At 38.0% G+C, this 23,260-nt stretch overlaps 1 protein-coding gene across 4 annotated transcripts in view; it reads right to left on the bottom strand.

The window, feature by feature from the left end:
* The window catches only part of EXOC6B (exocyst complex component 6B), a 721,824-nt gene that overhangs the window by 248,466 nt on the left and 450,098 nt on the right, over window positions 1-23,260 (bottom strand). For all 4 annotated transcript variants that reach the window (XM_005212511.5, XM_024999183.2, XM_059891507.1 and 1 more), the window contains exon 18: window positions 5,433-5,612. In XM_005212511.5, the coding sequence (XP_005212568.1) occupies window positions 5,433-5,612 (180 nt within the window). The remainder of the gene's footprint in view (window positions 1-5,432; window positions 5,613-23,260) is intronic.

The raw sequence follows: 23,260 nt of genomic DNA, 5'->3' as shown, positions 1-23,260 counted from the left end.
GATAAGATACATGGCTCATTGTAATATTTGAAATTTACTTCTCTTTTACCTTATTTTATAGAGCATCTAAAGTAATGGTGAGATGTCTTCACCATTCTTCTGATGTTGATGCAAATAAATATTCCTAGTGTTCCACTGTTAAATCTTTGGTTGCTGCTAAATTTCATATAGATGCTCTTTATCATGCTACTGAAATATAATATTTCTTGTATTTAAAACTTTTTAAAAAAATTTGAAAAGCAGGCTGGACGTTATATAATATCTTTTTAGAATTACATAAAGATGATCATATACTTTATCTCCTTCACCTAGTATTATAATAAATTATATTATTAGATTTTTAAATATCAAACTATCTCTGCATTTCTAGAGTAAATCCTACATACTAATGCTAAATTATTTTCTTGAAACATTCTGGAATAGATTTGCTAAATTTTTTTATTTATAATTGTGAGATTAATTTATAGTTTTGTCTTTTGGGCTACTTTCTCTGACTTTGGTATCAAGATAAAATGGCCTAGTTTTTTATAGGTAGTGCTTCCACCAAAAATTAGGAAAGGTAATTTAAAAATTTGGAGAAAACCAGAAGGCAAGGAAGTAATGAAAACGTAAGGGAATAAAATTGCAAAGAGGGCAGACCTGTTAAAGGTGAGCTGAGGATCTCAAGTTGTCCCTGGAGGCATTTGACAAACCTAGGAGTAGTAACAGACTGAAAATCTGGGTTAGGTCCAGGCAGAAAGCAACTGCCCTGGAGGAAAAAAAAAAAAAAGAATCACTGAATTTTTGTTGCTTCCATGGGGCTGAAGTGCCAAAATTAGAGATCTCAGGGCCAGTTTTCTCAAGACATTTTCTGAATTCTAAAGCTATACAGCCGAGGAAAATAATAGTCTAAGCCAAAACCTTTCAAAAGCAAAGTAAGCTTTCCTGCAGTTTCACAATGTTTCAGAAAAAACAACTCACTAGTGGGAGTGTTCATAAGAATCACAGGTGGCAACTTGAAAGCTCTTGAGGGATTAATGAATTGATATCGACAGTCTCCAATCACAGTTTTTACTGTTAGCAATTGCTGATCTGAGTAAGACACCTACTCAAGATATTAGCCAAATTTTAAGACTGTAAAAAGCAGGAAGCTGAAGAGCTAAGTTTATATGAAAAGTGGAAATTTCCACAGTCCTCTTGGTACTGAAGAGACAATAATGTGCCAGGCTCTCATTAAAAGCTCTGAAGAACCACATCCTAGCAACAAATGTAAACCAAAGGTACAATACAACTGCAACCCAAGCTCAATCCAGACCAGTTCATAATTGGATTAAGGTGATGAGGTTCAAACCACAAACCACCCACTCATTTTAACTACTTAGTATGGGAAAGGACGAAACAATTCTGGTGGCAGAAGATATTACCTGGAACACCTATTAAAACATATTTTAAAAACAATGTCTACCATATACCAAAAAGTGATAGGACGAGATAGGACCATATGACTGAGAACAGCAACATCAACAATAAAACTCAGAAACAAATCTAACCAATATGTAGGTGAATTATATGTAGGCATTAATAAACATGTTTAAAACAACTGCAGAGGAGCAGGATCAAGATAGTGGATTAAGAGGACATGGAGCTCATATCCCCCCATGAACATACCAAAAAGACATCTACAAGTCTAAAAATTCTCACTGAAAACAAACTGGAAACTGACAGAAGACAGCTAGCATGAAAAAGGTTGGAAGAAAAATACACAAGTAATCAGGAAGGATGTGTTCCTGGGAGGTGACTCAGAGTAAAAGGGGGAATACACAGGTGGACACCTGCCCAGGGGAGTGAGCAGTGAGAGCCATAAATTAGATGCCCAAGTCTGGGGTCCTATGCAGGAGAGATAAGCTTTCTTGGCTGGTTTGAGGGCCACTGGCACTACTAGGAGGGCAGTGGGAAGTCTGCACTCCACTCATGAGGAGCACATTCATACCCCAAGACAGGGTGGAAAGAGGTATACTCCAGAGGCTGCCAGGTTTCCCACAACCACCTCAGTGTGTGACTCAGCCCAAGCTGAGCCAGTGCACCATGGCTATTCACATCTCAGCAGGGTATTAAATCTGGGGTGGTCATGACCAGGGAGAAAACTCGATCTTGGGAGGCAGAAGCAATCTGGTCTTTTGGGGGAGCCTGAGGGGTCGGGGGATGGGGTCATTGTTGATGCTTACTCAAGCAGAACATCACAAGCAACCCAGATCTCTCATGGTAGCACTCAAGCATAGCTCACCTCCTGACACACACTGAGAATCAACATAGGCAACAACACTATAATGTGGTTCCCGACAAGAGAGGGGGAGCTGGGACAGAGGGCAGTGATCAGCTGTGAGAGACAAAGAGGACTTGGACCTGTGGCTGAGTCAGAGCAGAGTAAGGGAAAAAATGTGGGATCCCATACAGGCAGCACATAAGAGGGGCTTAAGCCTCTGCCTCTAATCAACACAAGCCAAGAGCCCCCAAGGACCCAACTTACTTCAGCAGTTCCCACCACTCAGGTAAGGCTCCCAGTGTGGAAAAAATGGGAAACACATAGTTAAAGGGACAGAGCTGGCCCAGGCCAGGTGCTCAGGACTTCTGTTCCAGGAATTTGGAATCAGACCCCACCCCCATAGAGTGTTGATGCCCACTGAGCAGAGGGCAAGTCCCATTTCACACCCGGAACAGACCCTGGCTCCTCCCTCTGGAGCCCCACTCTCTACCAAGCTGATGCTATCAGCACAACCTGAGGAAAGCTATCACTGTGACTTGTTTCCCGTCAAATGCAGCTCTCACACCAAAGGCACAGGGCACACATCGGGTTGTTGCCACATAGAACACCCCTTCAAGATCACAACAGGTAACTGTTTCACCTAAACTCATAGAAACAGATAAGTTAAGCAAAATGTAATGGCAGAAGAGCCATTATCAATTGAAAGAACAAGAAAACACACCTGAAAAAATAATAAAACATAAATAATTCATCTGATAAAGAATTCAAACCACTGGTTATAAAAAACGTTAATTGAATTAGGGGAAAGACTATATCTACAAAGTGATAATTTTAATAAAAAAACTAGAAACTATTTAAAAAGACCCAATAATAAAAGAGGAATTCAATAGTTGAAATTAAAAACACACTAGGAAAAATGAAAAGCAAACTAATTGATACAGAGGAACATGTAAGTGATCTGGTAAAATAGAGGAAATCGCCCAATCTGAACAGTTAAAAAAAAAAAAAAGAGCAAATTGTAAAAATTCAAAACAGTCTGAGAGTTCTCTGGTATATATTACTAAAGAAAAGTCAGCAAAACCACAAGGGAAGATACAAAGGGAAGAAAAAATGAACAGCGAACTATAAGAACAATCAGAAAACAAGCGACAAGATGGCAGTAACTATATACCTACCAATAATTGCTTTAAATATCAGTGGACAAATGCTCCAATTAAAAGATATAGGGTGACAGATTAAATGAAAAGAAAAGACCCTTCTACATGCTGCTTAAGAGATTCACTTCAAAGTAAGATACACATATAGGAAGAATGTGAGGAAATGAAAATGGTATTTCATGCAAAGAGAAACAATAAGAAACCCAAGGTAACAATACTTGCTTCAGATGAAATAGACTTTAAAACAAAGGCTATAACAAAACACCAAGAGGGGTATTATTCCACGATAAGGGGATCGATACAAGACAAGGATATTATATGCATTAATATGCACACCGCAAGGGTACCTAAATATTTACAGACACGAAGGGAGAAATTGACAATAATACCATAACAAAAGAGGACTTCACATCTCACTTGGGCTTCCCTTGTGGCTCAGTGGCAAAGAATCTGCCTGCAAATGCAGGAGACATGAGTTTGATCCCTGGGTCTGGAAGATCCTCTGGAGAAGGAAATGGCAACCCACGCTAGTATTCTTGCCTGGGAAATCTCATGGACAGAGGAGCCTGGCAGACTATAGCCCATAGGGCTGCAACAACACCACCTCACTTACATCAGTGAACACACCATCTAGACAGAAAATTTATCATGTAACAGTAGTCTTAACTAACACACTTGAACAGTTAAAAGCTATTGACAGGACATTTCATCCAAAAGTACCACAATATACATTCCTTCCAAGTATAGACGAAACATTCCCCAGGTCAGATCACATGCTAGGCCACAAAATAAGTCAGAACAAATTTAAGGAGATAGATATTATATCAGGCATCTTCCCCCATTACAACTGTATAAAGTTAGAAATCAATTACAGGAAGAAAAATGGGAAAAGCACAAATGTGAAGACTAAACTACATCTTACTAAAAAACCAACTAATTGAATAAGAAATCAAAGAGGAAATCAGAAAACCAGTTCTGATAAAGGAAAATGGAAACACAAAACTCCAAAAATCTATGGCATGCAGAAGGCAGTATTTAAGAGGGAAGTGTACAGCAGTGCAGGCCTTTCTCAAGAAATAAGTAAAACCTCAAACAAAGTACCTAACCCACCACTGTTTTAAAAATTAGAAAAAGATGAACAAAGTCCAGTCATCAGAAGGAAGGAAATAATAAAGATTAGAGAGAAAATGAATAAAACAGAGATCAATAAACAATAGGGAATCAATAAACCAGAGGGAAAGAGGGAGGGGCAAGACAGGAGAAAGGGGTGAAGAGACACAAACTACTGTGTATCAAACAGATAGGCAACAAGGATATACATACAGCACATGGAATTATAGCCATTATCTTACAGTCTGTAAAAACACTGAAACACTATGCTGTAAACTTGAAACCAATATAATGTAACTTTTCTTCTGGCTATGCTGTGAGAAATGTGGGATCTTTAGTTCCCCAGTGAGGGGTCAAACTCGTGCCTCCTGTATTGGGAGCAAGGAATCTTAATCTCTGGACCACCAAGGAAGTTCCTAATATAATACTGCAAATAAATTATACTTTAATTTTTAAAAGACTGTGATACATATGCTTAAGAAAATAGAGAAAAGATAGACAAATAGAAAAATCTTGGAGAATTTTACCAGAGAATTTGAGGATACTAAAAAAAAAATTAAATCAACATTATAGAATTAAAAGATACATATAGAAAATTCTAACTCCTAATTTTCTATTTTACTTCCACCAAGGCATCCATCATGTGTTGTACTAATTACCTTGAAGTTAGTAGGGATATATAAGCAGACATAATATTAGGAATCATTTCCAGAATAAACAAAATGCAAATGTCAATGAAAAAAAGAAGTCTTAGAATAAGATGGAAGAAGTCTGTAAATATTGTTAAGGGATAATTATAATGTGAGATTTTATACCCATTGCTTCCTGGCTAGTTACAGCAGAAACAAACATCTTTCACCAACCTAGATTTTAAGAAATCCTTTTTCTATATGACGGAGAAAATACAAGCAATTGTCACTTACAGGAAGGTGCGTGAATACAGCAAAGGTGCTACGTAGAAAGGCAATGAGGTCCACTAGATAGTCACTAGCTTTGCTGCCCAAATCTCCTGTCATCCAGTCATAGTCAGCCAGCTGTAGAAACTGGTCAATCTTCTGGTTTAAGTTGGTATAAATCTCTTCTTCAGCTGCATGTCTGGCATCCTGTGATATATGAAATTTTAATAATCATTCAGAATTGCATTACAAACAAAGCAGAAATTTCTGCTTGGAAACATCTCAAACTGAGTAACATAATTGAGAATATCAAGTAATATTACAGTCTCCATTAATTTTTCTTTTTTCCAAAAGCTCAGTAGAATCTTTTCAATTTATGTCTGCAAAACAAGCTATTATTTAGATTTACCAAATAAGAAACTGCCTTCACTACTCTCAGCTATCTGCATCCTTTTTACTTTCTTATCCATCAAACTATACTCAACTATCTATCAAACAAACTATCAAAACCATACTCATTCTCAGGATCCTGTTCTCTTCTGGGATTCCAAGAACCTCTCTCCTGACAATACCAACCTCTCTTAAAATTGCTAGTCTCTTCACTTTCCTTATTGTAGGTTTCCTGAAGTTCCAAATTTAATGCTCTTTGTTTCCACTAGTTACCATCCAAGCTTTCTAGATTCTTTATAATGAAGTTTCTCCAAAAATGGGCACATATTTATAAAAATTAACAATTTCAGGCTAATTAACAATAGTCCTGAAAAGTACTTAAACAATAACAAAAAATGTTCCTAAATCAAGCAAGTTTGAGAAACCCTATTTAAAAGAGTTGTGATGTACAGTGGCATATAAAAGGTGCTAAGAAGTGTCATGGGACTAAGGCTCCAAGAAAAACATTTTTAGGGCAAAGCAGTCTAAACTGAAACGCTAACAATCCATCAACATGGATTGGTCCAGGGTAATTCGCCAGGCTACCATATCTAATATTCATTTTTCAGGCTGATCTTACTTGACCATCCTCTGTTAAACATTCTCTGCTATAACCCTGTTCCTTTTTGGCTTTCAGGATATAGTTTTTCTTTTACTTTTCTGGCCTCTAATCCTCTCACTTTTGCTGAGTGATTTCATCACCTCCTATGCCTTTCACTCACTATCTCTGTCCAAGCCCATTCTTGTTAAAGACACATATAACTGATTGTTTCCTGCATTATGGTTCACAGAAACTTTAAATATTATTCCAAGTCCAGGACTAGAATAATTATAATCCAACTGCAAGGAGATCCAATCAGTCCATCTTAAAGGAGATAAGTCCTGAGTGTTCATTGGTAGGACTGATGTTGAAGCTGAAACTCCAGTACTTTGGCCACATGATGCGAAGAGCTAACTCACTGGAAAAGACCCTGATGCTGAGAAAGATAGAGGGCAGGAGGAGAAGGGGACAACAGAGGATGAGATGGTTGGATGGTATCACCGACTCGATGGACATGGGTTTGGGTGACTCCGGGAGTTGGTGATGGACAGGGAGGCCTGGCGTGCTGAGATTCATGGGGTCGCAAAGAGTCGGACACGACTGAGTGACTAAACTGAACCACTCTTCATCTGTTCATTTCAGTTCAAGGCAGAGATCTAAGCAACATATTAGATTCCATTGATTCCTCCATAGTCAGTCACTATGTCCTATAAATTCTAACCTCCAAATTTTATGCTAACTCATAACCTCTTCTCCATTTTCACCTTTTTAATACCTGCATAATTTTGCAAGGTATTTACATACTCTAATATAGGCACTGACTATGTTTACTTATATGAACAGTTTCAAGAACATTTCTCTGATTACTTGCTTAATTACTTGCTTGTATGATAATCTAATGTTGTCCTTGAATTCCCATTTTACTAAATATTCTTTTAATAAGCATTATTTTCTAGAAAATCTGGCTTGAAGAAAATTTGAGCAGAAAGCACAGAGCATTCGCAGATGCTGCATCCCTGTCTCCCTCCTACTGTTTCCCCAATTAAAAAACCCATGAGTGAGTGTGGAACATTTATTACGACAGATGAACCAATAACAATATTTTATTATTAAATACAGTCTATAGTTTGCACCAGATTTTATTATTCATGTTGTACAGTTCCATGGGTACTTACAAATGGGTAATGCCATGTATTCACCATTACAGTCAGAATCATATGGAAGAGTTTTCTTGCCCTAAAAATCCACTCTGCTCTAACTATCCCTACCTTGCTTATCCCCCAAATCTTGGAAATAATTGATCATTTTACTTTCTCTAAAATTTTAACTTTCTTGAGTGTCTTATACTGATAATCATGTATGTAGCTTTTCAAATTGCCTTAATTCACTTAGCAATGTGCAGTTAATTTTCCTCCAGGTCTTCTGTGGCTTGATAGTTCACTCCTTTTCATCACTGAATAATATTCCATTGTCAGGATGCATCACAGTTTTTCTACTCATTCACCTACTGAAGGACACCTTGGTAGTCTTCAAATGCAGGCAATTATTAGCAATGCTGCTGTGGCCACTCATGTGTAAGTTTTTGTGTGGATTAAGACTTCAATTCACCCCTTACCAAGGAACATGATTGATCAATTGCATAGGAAGACTATTTCTGTTTAGCCTTGTAAGAAACTGACAAACTGTCTTCCAAATAACATTACCATTTTGCATTACCAGAGGATGAGATGGCTGGATGGCATCACCAACTCAATGGACATGAGTCTGAGCAAGCTCTGGGAGTTGGTGATGGACAGGGAAGCCTGGCGTGCTGCAGTCCATGGGGTTGCAAAGAGTCGGACACGGCTGAGCAACTGAACTGAACTTTGCATTACCACCAGCAATGAATGAGAAAGTTGCTATTGCTCCAGAAATTGTTGTTACTATTTTGGGTTTTAGTCATTTTAAGAACTATACAATGGTATCTAACTGTTGTTTTAATTTATAATACCCTTTCCATGCTTTGGTGTGATATCTGTTTAGATCTTTCGCCCATTTTTAGAGTGAACCCATATTAAACCCAGTTTTAAATTTTGTTATTGTTGAGTTTTACCAGTTTTTTTATATTTTAGATATAAGTCCTTTATTAGATAAGCCTTTTACAAATATTTTATGATTGTCTTTTCATTTTCTTAAGAGTATCTTTTCTACAGCAGAAGTTTTTCATTTTAATGAAGTCCAACTTAGTATTCTCTTTGATGGATCATGTTTTGGTTGTTGCACCTTAAAAGTTTCAGTGGAGAATGAAAAGTTGGCTTAAAGCTCAACATTCAGAAAACTAAGATCATGGCATCTGGTCCCATCACTTCATGGCAAATAGATGGGGAAACAGTCTCAGACTTTATTTTTTGGGGGCTCCAAAATCACTGCAGATGGTGATTGCAGCCATGAAATTAAAAGACAATTACTCCTTGGAAGGAAAGTTATGACCAACCTAGATGGCATATTCAAAAGCAGAGACATTACTTTGCCAACAAAGGTCTGTCTAGTCAAGGCTATGGTTTTTCCAGTGATCATGTATGGATGTGAGAGTTGGACTGTGAAGAAAGCAGAGCACCAAAGAATTGATGCTTTTGAACTGTTGTGTTGGAGAAGACTCTTGAGAGTCCCTTGGACTGCAAGGAGATCCAACCAGTCCATCCTAAAGGAGATCAGTCCTGGGTGTTCACTGGAAGGACTGATGCTGAAGCTGAAACTCCAATACTTTGGCCACTTCATGCAATTGGAAAAGACCCTGATGCTGGGAGGGACTGGGGGCGGGAGGAGAAGGGGACAACAGAGGATGAGATGGCTGGATGGCATCACCAACTCATCGATGGACGTGAGTCTGAGTGAACTCCGGGAGTTGGTGATGGACAGGGAGGCCTGGCGTGCTGCGATTCATGGGGTCACAAAGAGTTGGACATGACTGAGCGACTGAACTGAACTGAACCTTAAAAGTTTCATAGTCAAGGTCAGCAACATTTCCCTTTATATTATCTTCTAGGAGTTTTATTGTGTTGTGTTTTACCTGTAAGTCTGTGATCCCTTTTGTGTTAATCTTTAAGTCAATTAACTCAAATTTTCTTGAGTTTAATTCAAACTGAAATTTTTTTTTCAAGAGAAAGGTGATACAGATGTATACTTAGAGCTGATTCACATTGCTGTACAGCAGAAAACAATACATTTTATAAAGAAATCATCCTGCAATTAAATTTTTTAAAAATTTCAGGAGAAAAATCCTCAAAATTTTAACTCAATTTTGAAGTGTAACATCTGTGTTTAGATTTCTTTCTTTTTCTTTTGCATGTGGATGACAAGTTGTTTCAAACCATTTATGGAAAAGCTTTTCATTTTCCCATTAAACTGAGTTTATTCCATGTCAACAATCAATTGATTATATTTGTGTGAGTCTATTTCTGGGCTACCTATTCTGTTCCTTTGATTGAATTATTTATTTATTTTTTACCATTATCACATTGTCTTGTCACTGTAGCTTTAGAGTAAATCTTGAAGTCAAGGAGTGTCAGTTCTCGAACACTGTTCTTCTCTGTCAATACTGTGTTGGCTGTACTGGGTGTTTCGCATTTCCATATAAAATTCAGAAACAATTTGCCAATATCCACAAAATGATATTTGCTGGAATTTTGACTGGGACTGAATCTTTATATTAAGTTGAAAACAACTGATATATTCATAAAATACTAAATCTACTTATCCATGAATATTTATAAATCAAATATCTCCATTATTTAGATCTTACTTTTTTGACTACTTTGTATCAGAGTTTTAAAGATTTCCTCATATAGATACTGTTTTTTTTGTTAGATTTATGCATATTTCTATCCTATTTCAATGCTAATCTAAATAGTATTGCATTTTCAATTACAAATGCGTTATTCATTACTGATACAAAGACCAAATGACTTTTCTATATCACTTTTATAATCTGAACCTTTCATTACTTCCAGTAGTCTTTTTGTTATTGTTAATCCTTTTATAGTTTCTACGTTGTCAATCATGTCATTTGTAACTGAGATCAGCTTTATTTCTATCTTCCCAATCTTTAAGGGGCTTCCCTTGTGGCTCAGTAGTAAACAACCTGCCTGCCAGTGCAAGAGACGCAGGTTTGATCCCTGGTTTGGGAAGATCCCCTGAGGAGGAAATGGCAACCCATTCCAGTATTCTTGCCTGGCAGATCCATGGACAGAGGAGCCTGGTGGGTGACAGTCCATGGGGTCACAGAGTTGGACAGACTCAGTGACTAAACAGCAACATCCAATTTGTAAATCTTTGATATCAAGGTTTACTGAGCATTGAAGAAGACTGGCATGAAAGAACAACCCTGCCTTCTTTTCCCATGATTTTAACAGGAAAGTTTCTAGTTTCTCATCAGCAGGTATGAAGTTATTTATAGGACTCATACAGATGTACTCTATCAAGTTGAGGAAATTTCCCCCCCTGCCCCTATTAAAGTTAGCTGAGATGTTTTATCATGAATAGCTGTTGGATTCTGTCAACACATTTTCTACATTTATTGATATGATTCTATTAATCTAATTGTTCTGTATGCAGCCCATTGATGTGATGAATACATTACTTGATTTCTGATGCTGAATAAGCCTTGAAGAACTAGAATAAATCCCACTTGGCTGTCATGTATAATTCTGATACATTATTGGACTCAATTTAATAATATTTTGTTGAGGATTTTACATTAATGTTCATGAGAACTACTGTTCTGTAGTTTTCCTCTCATACAATGTCTGGTTGGTATTAGGATAATACTGAACTCATACAACGAGTTAGGGCTCCCCAGGCGCCTCAGTGGGAAAGAATCCACCTGCCAATGCAGGAGCTGCAGGAGATGTGGGTCTGATCCCTGGGTCGGAAAGATCTCCTGGAGAAGGAAACAGCAACCTACTCCAGTATTCTTACCAGAATAATCCCATGGACAGAGGAGCTTGGCAGGCTACAGTCATAAAAAGTGGGACATGACTGAGCAACTGAGCATACATGCATGCCTACAATGAGTTAGGTAGTATTTCCTCTGCTTATGCTTCCTAGAAAATATTAGAGAGAAGGGGTGAAATTTCACCCTTAAATATTAGATAGAGTTTTTTTGGCTTAATTTGGATATAATTGAGAGGCTACAAGATATTTAAAATGCACTACATAATGATTAAATATACGGACACACTGCAAAAAGATTCCCCACATCAAATTAATTAACACACATCATCACCTCACATATTTACTTTTTTTGTGTAAGAACATTTTAGTTCTACTCTCATAGCATGTGTACACGCTAAGTCACTTCAGTCATGTCTGACTCTTTGTGACCCTATGGACCATAGCCCGCCAGGCTCCTCTGTCCATGGGATTCTCCAGGCAAAGAATACTGAGGTGGGTTGCCATGCCCCCCTCTAGGGAATATTTCCCACCCAAGGATCTAACTCTTGACTCATGACTTTTGCATTGGCAGGCGAGTTCTTTACCACTAGCACCATCTGGCGGAGAAGGCAATGGCACCCCACTCCAGTACTCTTGCCTGGAAAATCCCATGGATGGAGGAACCTGGTAGGCTGCAGTCCATGCAGTTGCGAAGAGTCGGACACGACTGAGCGACTTCACTTTCACTTTTCACTTTCATGCATTGGAGGAGGAAATGGCAACCCACTCCAGTGTTCTTGCCTAGAGAACCCCAGGGACTGCGGGGCCTGGTGGGCTGCCGTCTATGGGGTCGCACAGAGTCGGACACGACTGAAACGACTTAGCAGCAGCAGCAGCACCATCTGGGAAGTCCCTATTCTCTTAGTAATCACCATTAGTATAATACAGTGCAATCAACTACAGTCACATTGTTATACACTAGGTGCTCAAACTATTCATCTTACAATTGAAAGTTTATATTCTTTTATCAGCCTCTACTTCTGTCACCCAACAGTCCTGGCAATAATTTTTCTATTCTCTATTTCTATGAGTTCAACTTCTTTTCAGATTCTACATATAAATGACACCATGAAGTTTTTGTCCTTCCTTATCTGATTTATTTCACTTAGCACAATACCTTCCAGGTTCATCCATGTTTTTGCAGTACTTCCTTCCTTCTATTTTATAGCTGAATAATATTCCATTGTATGTATGGTGTGTGTGCACGTGTGTGTGTGTGTGTGTAATTTAGCCATTCATCCATTAGACACTTAGGTTGTTTCCAATCTTCACTATTTTAATTAATGTAATAATGAACTTGAGAGTATACATAACTCTTCAAGATAATGATTTTGATTCCTTTGAAAAGATACCAAGAAGTAGACTTGCTGGATCATACAGTAACTCTGTTTTTAATTTTTTGAGAAACTTCCATATTGTTTTCCACAGTGGCTGTATCAGCTTACATTCCCACCAACAGTATACAAGGGTTCCCTCTTCTCCAAATCCTTTGCAGCATTTGTCATCTATGCTTTTTTCTTTAATAAAAAGAAAGTTGATTTACAGTGTTATATTAGTTTCTTATGTAAAGTGATTCAGCCAAGTATGTGTGTGTGTGTGTGTTTACACAAACTCACACATATATATATTCCTTTCCACATGTTTTATTACAAGATACTGAATACAGTTTCCTGTGCTATGCAGTAAGACCTTGTTATTTATTTATTTTATATATTGCAGTTTGTATCTACTAGTCCCAAACTCCTAATTTATAGCTCCCCCATCCCCTTTCCCCTTTGGTATCATAAATTTATTTTCAATGTCTGTGGCTCTAGTTCCTGTTTTGTAAATAACTTCACACAGAAGTCCCACTTGTTTATTTTGCATTTTATTGCCTTTCCTTTTGTTGTAAATTCCAAAAAATCACTTCCTAGATCAATGTCAAAGAAGTTACACATTAAGTTTTCTTCTAGGAGTGTTATGGATTCAGTCTTACATTCAAGTTTATAATCCATTTTGTGTCAATCTGTGCCTATGATATAAGATAGAGATCCAGTTTCATTCTTTCTGCATATGGCTATCCAGTTTTACCAAAACCACTTATTGAAGACACTATCCTTTCCTCATTGTATTTCTTGGCCCTTTTGTCATAAATCACTTGACCATATATGTATGGGAGATCCCATATATGTATTGGAGATATATACAAGTGATATATGTATTGGCGATCCCATCTGTTTCATTGATAAATATGTTTGCTTTTATACCAATACCATATTGTTTAGATTACAATAGCTTTATAATATAATTTGAAATCATGAAGTGTGATTCTTCTAGCTTTGTTCTTCCTCATGATTGTTTTGAATTTCCAGAGTTTGTTGAACTTTCATACAGATTTTAATATTGATTTTTAAGTTTCTATAAAAATATCATACTATTAAAAATAATCATTTTGATAAGGATTGCATTGAATCTGCAGGTCACTTTGGATAGTCTGGATATTGGTAACATATTAATTCTATTTTGAAAAGCTATTAATTATTGATTCAATTTCTTCAATAGATATAAGGGTACTTAGAGTATCATTTTTTGAGTTTTGGTAAATTGTGTCTTTGAAATAATTTGTTCAATTTATGTAGACTATCAATTTGTGGGTACAGAGTTGTTCATAATATGCCCTTGTTAATCTTTTAATCCACTGAATCACTAGTGATGGCCCCTTTTTTATTTATGATATTAATAACTTGTGTCTTCTCTCTTTTATTATTGGTCAGCCTAACTCAAAGTTTATCAATTTTATTGATGCTTCTAAAAATCTGTATTTGATTTCATTGGTTTTCTCCTTTGCCTTTCTGTTTTCTTTTTTTTTTTTTTTTATTATTTAACTTACAATATTGTATTGGTTTTGCCCTACATTAAAATGAATCGGCCACAGGCACACACGCATTCCCCATCCCGAACCCTCCTTCCCCCTGCCTTTCTGTTTTCAATGATTTCTATTCTAACTTTCTTTTCTTCTGGCTATTTCAGATTTAATTAGTTCTTCCTTCCCGAGTTTCCTAAAGCAGAATCTTAGATTATTGACTTTGAAATTTCTTATTTTCTGATTTATGTGATTAATGCTATAAATTTCTCTATCAGCAGTGCTTTCACTGATGCCACAAATTTTAATAAGTTACACTTTATTTTAGGCTTCCTTGGTGGCTCAGATGGTAAAGAGTCCACCTGCAATGTAGGAGACCTGGGTTTTGATTGCTGGGTTGGGAAGATCCCCTGGAGAAGGGAATGGCTACCCACTCCAGTTTAGCTGCCTGGAGAATTGCTTGGACAGAGGAATGGGCTACAGTTCATGGGGGTCATATAATATAATTTGAAGTCTTTCTTAATCTCTCTTGAAAAAAAATTTTTTGGACTCGTGTTTTTCTAAAGTGTGTAGGTTCATCTCCAAATATTTGAGGATTTTCTATCTATCTTTCTATTATTTATTTCTAGAGTTTAATACCATTTGGCCTGAGAGCAAGTTTCATATGATTTTTATTCTTTAAAATTTTTAAGATGTGTTTTAATACCCAGAACATAATCTGTGTTGGTGAACGTTCTTATGACTTTTGAGAAGAATATGTATTATGTTGTTATTAGATGAAATATTCTACAAATGTCAATTTGATCCAGCTGATCGACAGCACCAGTCAGTTAAACCCCAGCCTTACTAATTTTCTGCTAATAATCTGTCAATTGCTGATAGAGGGGTTTACTAAGAGACTTTACCAGGAAGAGATGTGGTCTTACATAAGCTGGTATTGTTGCTCAGTTGCTAAGTCGTGTCTGACCCCTGGCAGCCGCATGGACTGCAGTGCACCAGGTTCCTCTGTCCCTCACTATGTCTCAGTGTTTGGTCAAATTCAAGTCCACTGAGTTGGTCATTGCAATCTAACCATCTCATCCTCTGTCACCCCTTCTCCTTTACCCTTCATTCTTTCTTAGCATCAGAGTCTTTTCCAATGAGTTGGCTTTTCACACCAGGCAGCCAAAGTTCTGGAGCTTCAGCTTCAGCTTAAGTCCATCCAACAAATACTCAGAGTTAATTTCTTTTAGGATTGACAGGTTTGATCTCCTGGAATACAAGGGACTCTCAAAAGTATTCTTCGGCACCATAATTGGAAAGGATCAATTCTTTGGCACTAAGCCTTCTTTATGATCCAATTCTCACATCTGTACTTGACTGCTGGAAAAACTATAGTTTTGACTGTATGGATATTTGTTGGCAAAGTGATTTCTCTGCTTTTTAATATGCTGGCTAGATTTGTCATAACTTTTCTTCTAAGGAGCAAGGGTCTTTTAATTTCATGGCTGCAGTCACCATCTGCAGTGATTCTGGAGCCCAAGAGAATAAAATCTGTCTTATATATTAATAAATACCTTTTTAAATACTCATGCCTTTTTTCTCAGTTGATCTATTACAGTAGTGAATAATTTTATATAATTTTCTAGTACTAATCATCATTGCATTCATAACCTATTTATCCCTATTTTCTATGCACTTCCAGATCTTGTTTGATATTTTATTATTTATGATTTTCACATAATATTTGTCTTTAATTGTTCAGGGCTTTTTGTGGTTTCTCTAGTTTTTGAATCATTGCTAAGTTGACTTCACAAAAATTAACTGACATATTTTCCTTTTTTCTCTATAGTCTAGAGTATTTTAAATTATACAGGCGTTATCTGTTTCATGAAAGCATAAATGAATTCCCTTATAAAATCATGCGACTCCATCCTCTTTTCAAGAAATACTTAACAATATTTTCATTTCTTTCATAGTTATGCCAATCTTCTGTATTTTCTTGTATCATTTATTAATCACACATTTTCTAATAGATCTTCAAATTTATTAGCATAGAGTTATACAACATATGCTGGAGATATAATTCATTTCTTCTGATTATGAATTTCAAGTAACTGTGATTTATTTATTCCTTGCTTTTTCCTTCTGTTCTCCTTTCCTTTCTGCTCTTTATCCTTTTTTCAATACTTCCTTCCTGTCTCCTTCTTTCCTTCCTTCCTTTTTTTTTTTAACATTTATTTGTTTATTTGGCTGACTCAGGTCTTAGTTGTGGTGCATGGAGTTAGCTTAGTTGCTCTGAGGCATAGGGACTCTAGTTCCCCAACCAGGGATTGAATTCGCACTCCCTGCACCGCAAGGAGGACTCCTAACAATCGGACCACCAGGGAAGTGTCCTTTTCCTTCCTTCTAATTAAGCAAAATAAACAATTATTTTTTAAATTGTGACATACCCTTGCTTAAAGTCTCTCAAAGATTTTATTAGGATGAAATCCAAATTATCTATCATTATAAAGCACAGTGCTTCACATATTGACATTTACCTACTTCGATAAGTCATTGCTACCCTTTATTTGACATGGAACATGTACAATTTTATTTCATTATTTCATTTTTGTACATGAAGTTGCCTCACCTAAAAATGTCTCTTATCCCTTCCTCATCCTTTCTCTGGATACATTCTGCAGGTCCAAAGATACTCCTGTTGGACACCTCCTACTAAGCCTTTTCTGGTAAGTCCTCCTTGAAAGTTTCATACCTGGGATAAGTACCATTCACCTCTTCTAGATCTGTTAAAGTTGATTTTCCTTAGAGCTCAAACCTCATAGTTTTTCTTTGGTTGTTGCTATTCAGTTGCTAAGTCTGACTTAGCAAGAGTCTGACTCTTTGCAACCCTGTGGACTGCAGGCTTCCCAGTTCTTCAGCTTTTCTCTATCTATATTCAATTCCCAGCAGAAAGCCAGATCCATGGTATTAAATACCATCTTTATATATATATAAGTTTTAAAGTTTTATGTACAACTATGAAGGAAATGGCACCCCACTCCAGTACTCTTGCTTGGAAAGTCCCATGGACGGAGGAGCCTGGTGGGCTGCAATCCATGGGGTTGCGAAGAGTCGGACATGACTGAGTGACTTCACCTTCACTTTTCACTTTCACGAATTGGAGAAGGAAATGGCAACCCACTCCAGTGTTCTTGCCTGGAGAATCCTAGGGACGGGGGAGCCTGGTGGGCTGCCGTCTATGGGGTTGCACAGAGTCGGACACGACTGAAGTCGTGCTAAGTCTAGCAGCATGACTTTATCCTGTCAAATTAATATCTCTATGATAAATGACTACTAAATACTTCAAACATAATATATTAAAAATGGAAATCTTGATTCTACTGCCACTCCCCAAACCTGTTATTTTCTCACTGTTCCCTATCTTAGGTAACAGCATCACTACTCATCTAGTTTGCTTAGCTTAAATATCTTAGAATAATTTTTGACTCCATGCTTTCTCTTATAACCTCATACCCAATCTAGCGGTAAAACTTGCCATCTCTACCTTCAAAAATATTTCTTTACACTTCTATCCCTGCCACTATAGTCCAGATGATCAGTCTCTCTTACCTAGACTATTGTAATGACCTTCCGACTGGGCGCCTTCTTCCACTCTTCTTGACCTATCATATATTTTCCACATTGCCACCAGTGTTACCCATTATAAAATCAGGTTATCACCACCATTTCCAGTCTTCTTATGGCCTCACATTTCATTTCAAATAAAATAAAAAATACTTGCTGCTGCTGCTAAGTCACCTCAGTCATGTCCGACTCTGTGTGACCCCATAGACGGCAGCCCACCAGCTCCCCCATCCCTGGGATTCTCCAGGCAAGAACACTGGAGTGGATTGCCATTTCGTCCTCCAATGCATGAAAGTGAAAAGTGAAAGGGAAGTCGCTCAGTCGTGTCCGACTCTTAGCGACCCCATGGACTGCAGCCCACCAGGCTCCTCCGTCCGTGGGATTTTCCAGGCAAGAGTACTGGAGTGGGGTGCCATCGCCTTCTCCTTACTGTGGCCTAAAATCCAGAAATCATATGATTCGAAATCCTGTCTCTTACCATTCCTACCACAAATGATACATACAGCATTGCCAGACTGACCCCTCTGCATACTGATCACCTTGACTACATAATACCTTCTACTATGGGTAACCCAAGATGGGCGGGTCATGGTGGAGAGGTCTGACAGAATGCGGTCCACTGGAGAAGGGAATGGCAAACCACTTCAGTATTCTTGCCTTGAGAATGCCATAAACAGTATGAAAAGGCAAAATGATAGGATACTGAAAGAGGAACTCCCCAGGTCAATAGGGGCCCAATATGCTACTGGAGATGGGTGGAGAAATAACTCCAGAAAGAATGAAGGGATGGAGCCAAAGCAAAAACAATACCCAGCTGTGGATGTGACTGGTGATAGAAGCAAGGTCTGATGCTGTAAAGAGCAATATTGCATAGGAACCTGGAATGTCAGGTCCATGAATCAAGGCAAATTGGAAGTGGTCAAACAAGAGATGGCAAGAGTGAATGTCGACATTCTAGGAATCAGTGAACTAAAATGGACTGGAATGGGTGAATTTAACTCAGATGACCATTATATCTACTACTGCGGGCAGGAATCCCTCAGAAGAAACGGAGTAGCCATCATGATCAACAAAAGAGTCCGAAATGCAGTACTTGGATGTAATCTCAAAAACGACAGAATGATCTCTGCTCATTTCCAAGGCAAACCATTCAATATCACAGTAATTCAAGTCTATGGCCCAACCAGTAACACTGAAGAAGCTGAAGTTGAACGGTTCTATGAAGACCTACAAGACCTTTTAGAACTAACACCCAAAAAAGTTATTCTTTTCATTATAGGGGACTGGAATGCAAAAGTAGGAAGTCAAGAAACACCTGGAGTAGCAGGCAAATTTGGCCTTGGAATACGGAATGAAGCAGGGCAAAGATTAATAGAGTTTTGCCAAGAGAATGCACTGGTCATAGCAAACACCCCCTTCCAACAACACAAGAGAAGACTCTACACATGGACATCACCAGATGGTCAACACTGAAATCAGATTGATTATATTTTTTGCAGCCAAAGATGGAGAAACTCATTGCAGTCAACAAAAACAAGACCAAGAACTGACTGTGGCTCAGACCATGAACTCCTTACTGCCAACTTCAGACTTAGATTGAAGAAAGTAGGGAAAACCACTAGACCATTCAGGTATGACCTAAATCAAATCCCTTATGATTATACAGTGGAAGTGAGAAATAGATTTAAGGGACTAGATCTGATAGATAGAGTGCCTGATGAATTATGGAATGAGGTTCGTGACACTGTACAGGAGATAGGAATCAAGACCATCTCCATAGAAAAGAAATGCAAAAAAGCAAAATGGCTGTCTGGGAAGGCCTTACAAATAGCTGTGAAAAGAAAAGAAGCAAAAAGCAAAGGAGAAAAGTAAAGATATAAGCATCTGAATGCAGAGTTCCAAAGAATAGCAAGGAGAGATAAGAAAGCCTTCCCTAGCGATCAATGCAAAGAAATAGAGGAAAACAACAGAATGGGAAAGACTAGAGATCTCTTCAAGAAAATTAGAGATACCAATGGACATTTCATGCAAAGATGGGCTCGATAAAGGACAGAAATGGTAGGGACCTAACAGAAGCAGAAGATATTAAGAAGAGGTGGCAAGAATACACAGAAGAACTGTACAAAAAAGATCTTCATGACCCAGATAATCACGATATGATAACTCATCTAGAGCCAGCCATCCTTAGTCAAGTGGGCCTTAGAAAGCATCACTACGAACAAAGCTAGCGGAGGTGATGGAATTCCAGTTGAGCTATTTCAAATCCTGAAAGACGATGCTGTGAAAGTGCTGCACTCACTATGCCAGCAAATTTGGAAAACTCAGCAGTGGCCACAGGACTGGAAAAGGTCAGTTTTCATTCCAATCCCAAAGAAAGGCAATGCTAAAGAATGCTCAAACTACCGCACAATTGCACTCATCTCACATGCTAGTAAAGTAATGCTCAAAATTCTCCAAGCCAGGCTTCAGCAATACGTGAACCGTGAACTTCCTGATGTTCAAGCTGGTTTTAGAAAAGGCAGAGGAATCAGAGATCAAATTGCCAACATCCGCTGGGTCATCAAAAAAGCAAGAGAGTTCCATAAAAACATCTATTTCTGCTTTATTGACTATGCCAAAGCCTTTGACTGTGTGGATCACAATAAACTGTGGAAAATTCTGCAAGAGATGGGAATACCAGACCACCTGACCTGCCTCTTGAGAAATTTGTATGCAGGTCAGGAAGCAACAGTTAGAACTGGACATGGAACAACAGACTGGTTCCAAATAGGAAAAGGAGTATGTCAAGGCTGTATATTATCATCCTGCTTGTTTAACTTATATGCAGAGTACATCATGAGAAACACTGGACTGGAAGAAACACAAGCTGGAATTAAGATTGCCAGGAGAAATATGAATAACCTCAGATATGCAGATGACACCACCCTTATGGCACAAAGTAAAGAGGAACTCAAAAGCCTCTTGATGAAAGTGAAAGTGGAGAGTGAAAAAGTTGGCTTAAAACTCAACATTCAGAAAACGAAGATCATGGTATCTGGTCCCATCACTTCATGGGAAATAGATGGGAAACAGTGGAAACAGTGTCAGACTTTACTTTTTTGGGCTCCAAAATCACTGCAGATGGTGACTGCAGCCATGAAATTAAAAGATGCTTACTCCTTGGAAGGAAAGTTATGACCAAACTAGATAGCATATTCAAAAGCAGAGACATTACTTTGCCAACAAAGGTTCGTCTAGTCAAGGCTATGGTTTTTCCTGTGGTCATGTATGGATGTGAGAGCTGGACTGTGAAGAAGGCTGAGCGCCGAAGAATTGATGCTTTTGAACTGTGGTGTTGGAGAAGACTCTTGAGAGTCCCTTGGATTGCAAGGAGATCCAACCAGTCCATTCTGAAGGAGATCAGCCCTGGGATTCCTTCTGAGGGAATGATGCTGAAGCTGAAACTCCAGTACTTTGGCCACCTCATGCGAAGAGTTGACTCATTGGAAAAGACTCTGATGCTGGGAGGGACTGGGGGCAGGAGAAGAAAGGGACGACAGAGGATGAGATGGCTGGATGGACGTGAGTCTGAGTGAACTCCAGGAGTTGGTGATGGACAGGGAGGCCTGGCGTGCTGTGATTCTTGGGGTTGCGAAGAGTCAGATACGACTGAGTGACTGAACTGAACTGAACTATACTGTAACTTCTGACGTGCATGCATGAGTGCATGCTATGTCACTGCAGTCTTGTCCGAGTCTTTGAGACAGTATGGACTGCAGCCTGTCAGGCTCCTCTGTCCATGGGATACTATTGGACAGAGTGGGTTGCCATGCTCTCCTCCAGGAGATCTTCCCAACCCACATCTCCTACATGTCCTGCATTGGCAGGTGGGTTCTTTACCACTAGAGCCACCTAGCAAGCCCTAGCTCCGACTAGAATGCTTATCTATTAGAAATCCAAGTGATTCAATTTCTGATTTCATTCAGATCATTTCTTTGTCTTCCTAGTTCTTAACACTACCTGACATTATATTAAATTTTTTGTTTGTGTGCCATCTATCACCACTAGAATACAAGCTATGTCAAGCCAGGACACTGGTTTATTGCCTGGTATGTAACCAATGCTTTATAAAAACTTTAAGAAAATGGAGAAGTTTAATGTATTTATTGTATTATTATAGCATTTTTTTTTTTTGCACAGTTCTTTACAAAATTTACAGTGACTGTCTTCCCTATGGATTATAAACTCTAAATTAAAGGACTAAGTATTTTCTCTTCTTCTACCCAAAAATCTACCTTATTTAATAGTAGGTACACAGGCAATATTTGTGATGTAAAATACCTTCATTTTATATTGTCAGTGAGTGAGGGAATTCTTATAAACAAGGAAAGCTAAGAATATCAGCTTGATTAGGTCACATATGGTAAAAACAAGAAGGAACTCTGCAAGAAAATACCTTGAAGACCTTCTGATTATTTTTGCCCCATTTTCAGCATTAAGGTTTCCATCTGCTAGGAGAAGTTTTCTGGAAACAGTAGCTTAGGAAAATACACAATATGAAGCTCTTATAATTGCCATGTTTATACTGAGTTCTGGGTTAGCTGCTTTGAAACAGTCCTGGTAAAAATAAACTTTCAATGTGTTTTAAGCAATCAGTGTTTCCAATAAGCACTGTCAACATGACCTTTAGTGGTCTCCAGAACTTCTCCTTTACTAAGTATTTAACTGGATGCTCAACCTCTATGCCTTCCTGTCTGCCTTTAATTTTCCCTCAGCAATTTTAATGCTGGAACAACAACAAAATACACAAGTCATCCTCTGGGAGGATTTCTAACCATAATTTGAAAAGCCCTTGAAATAAGAAAATTGAAATGGATTAGAGGAAGAATAGTAGTACATATTACATATTCGTACATACATATGTATGTAATTATATAACATACATAGGGTAAACAACTATAAATGCACATCACATTCTCTCTCCTATTTTCTATTCAACACTCAACTGTAAGTCCCTACCTCGTTTTCTTTCAAGGAGAAATTTTAGATTCCACATGTAGAAATCATGTAGAAATACTTTTTGATAAAATTATTGCCCATGTTCCATAATAATGATAATATTTAAGAATATTTATAATTCCTATTAAATTACCTAAGGAAAGTCATCCTAAAACTCTTAAATCTCTTGTCATATTTTCATATTAATACTTGGGGCCTCTTTATAAAGTAAGTCTGCTGCTGCTGCTGCTAAGTCACTTCAGTCGTATCAGACTCTGTGCGACCCCATAGACGGCAGGCAGCCCACCAGGCTCCCCCGTCCCTGGGATTCTCCAGGCAAGAACACTGGAGTGGGTTGCCATTTCCTTCTCCAATGCATGAAAGTGAAAAGTGAAAGTGAAGTCGCTCAGTATCCATCACTAAAAGAGAGTCAATATTAATACAATGAGACATTATTGAAAAGTTCACAAGCTACAAATATAAATC

The sequence above is a fragment of the Bos taurus genome, chromosome 11, assembly GCF_002263795.3.
Source record: "Bos taurus isolate L1 Dominette 01449 registration number 42190680 breed Hereford chromosome 11, ARS-UCD2.0, whole genome shotgun sequence".
Taxonomy (NCBI): domain Eukaryota; kingdom Metazoa; phylum Chordata; class Mammalia; order Artiodactyla; family Bovidae; genus Bos; species Bos taurus.
The sequence above is the reverse complement of the archived record's forward strand: the minus strand, read 5'-3'. Positions and strand labels throughout refer to the sequence as shown.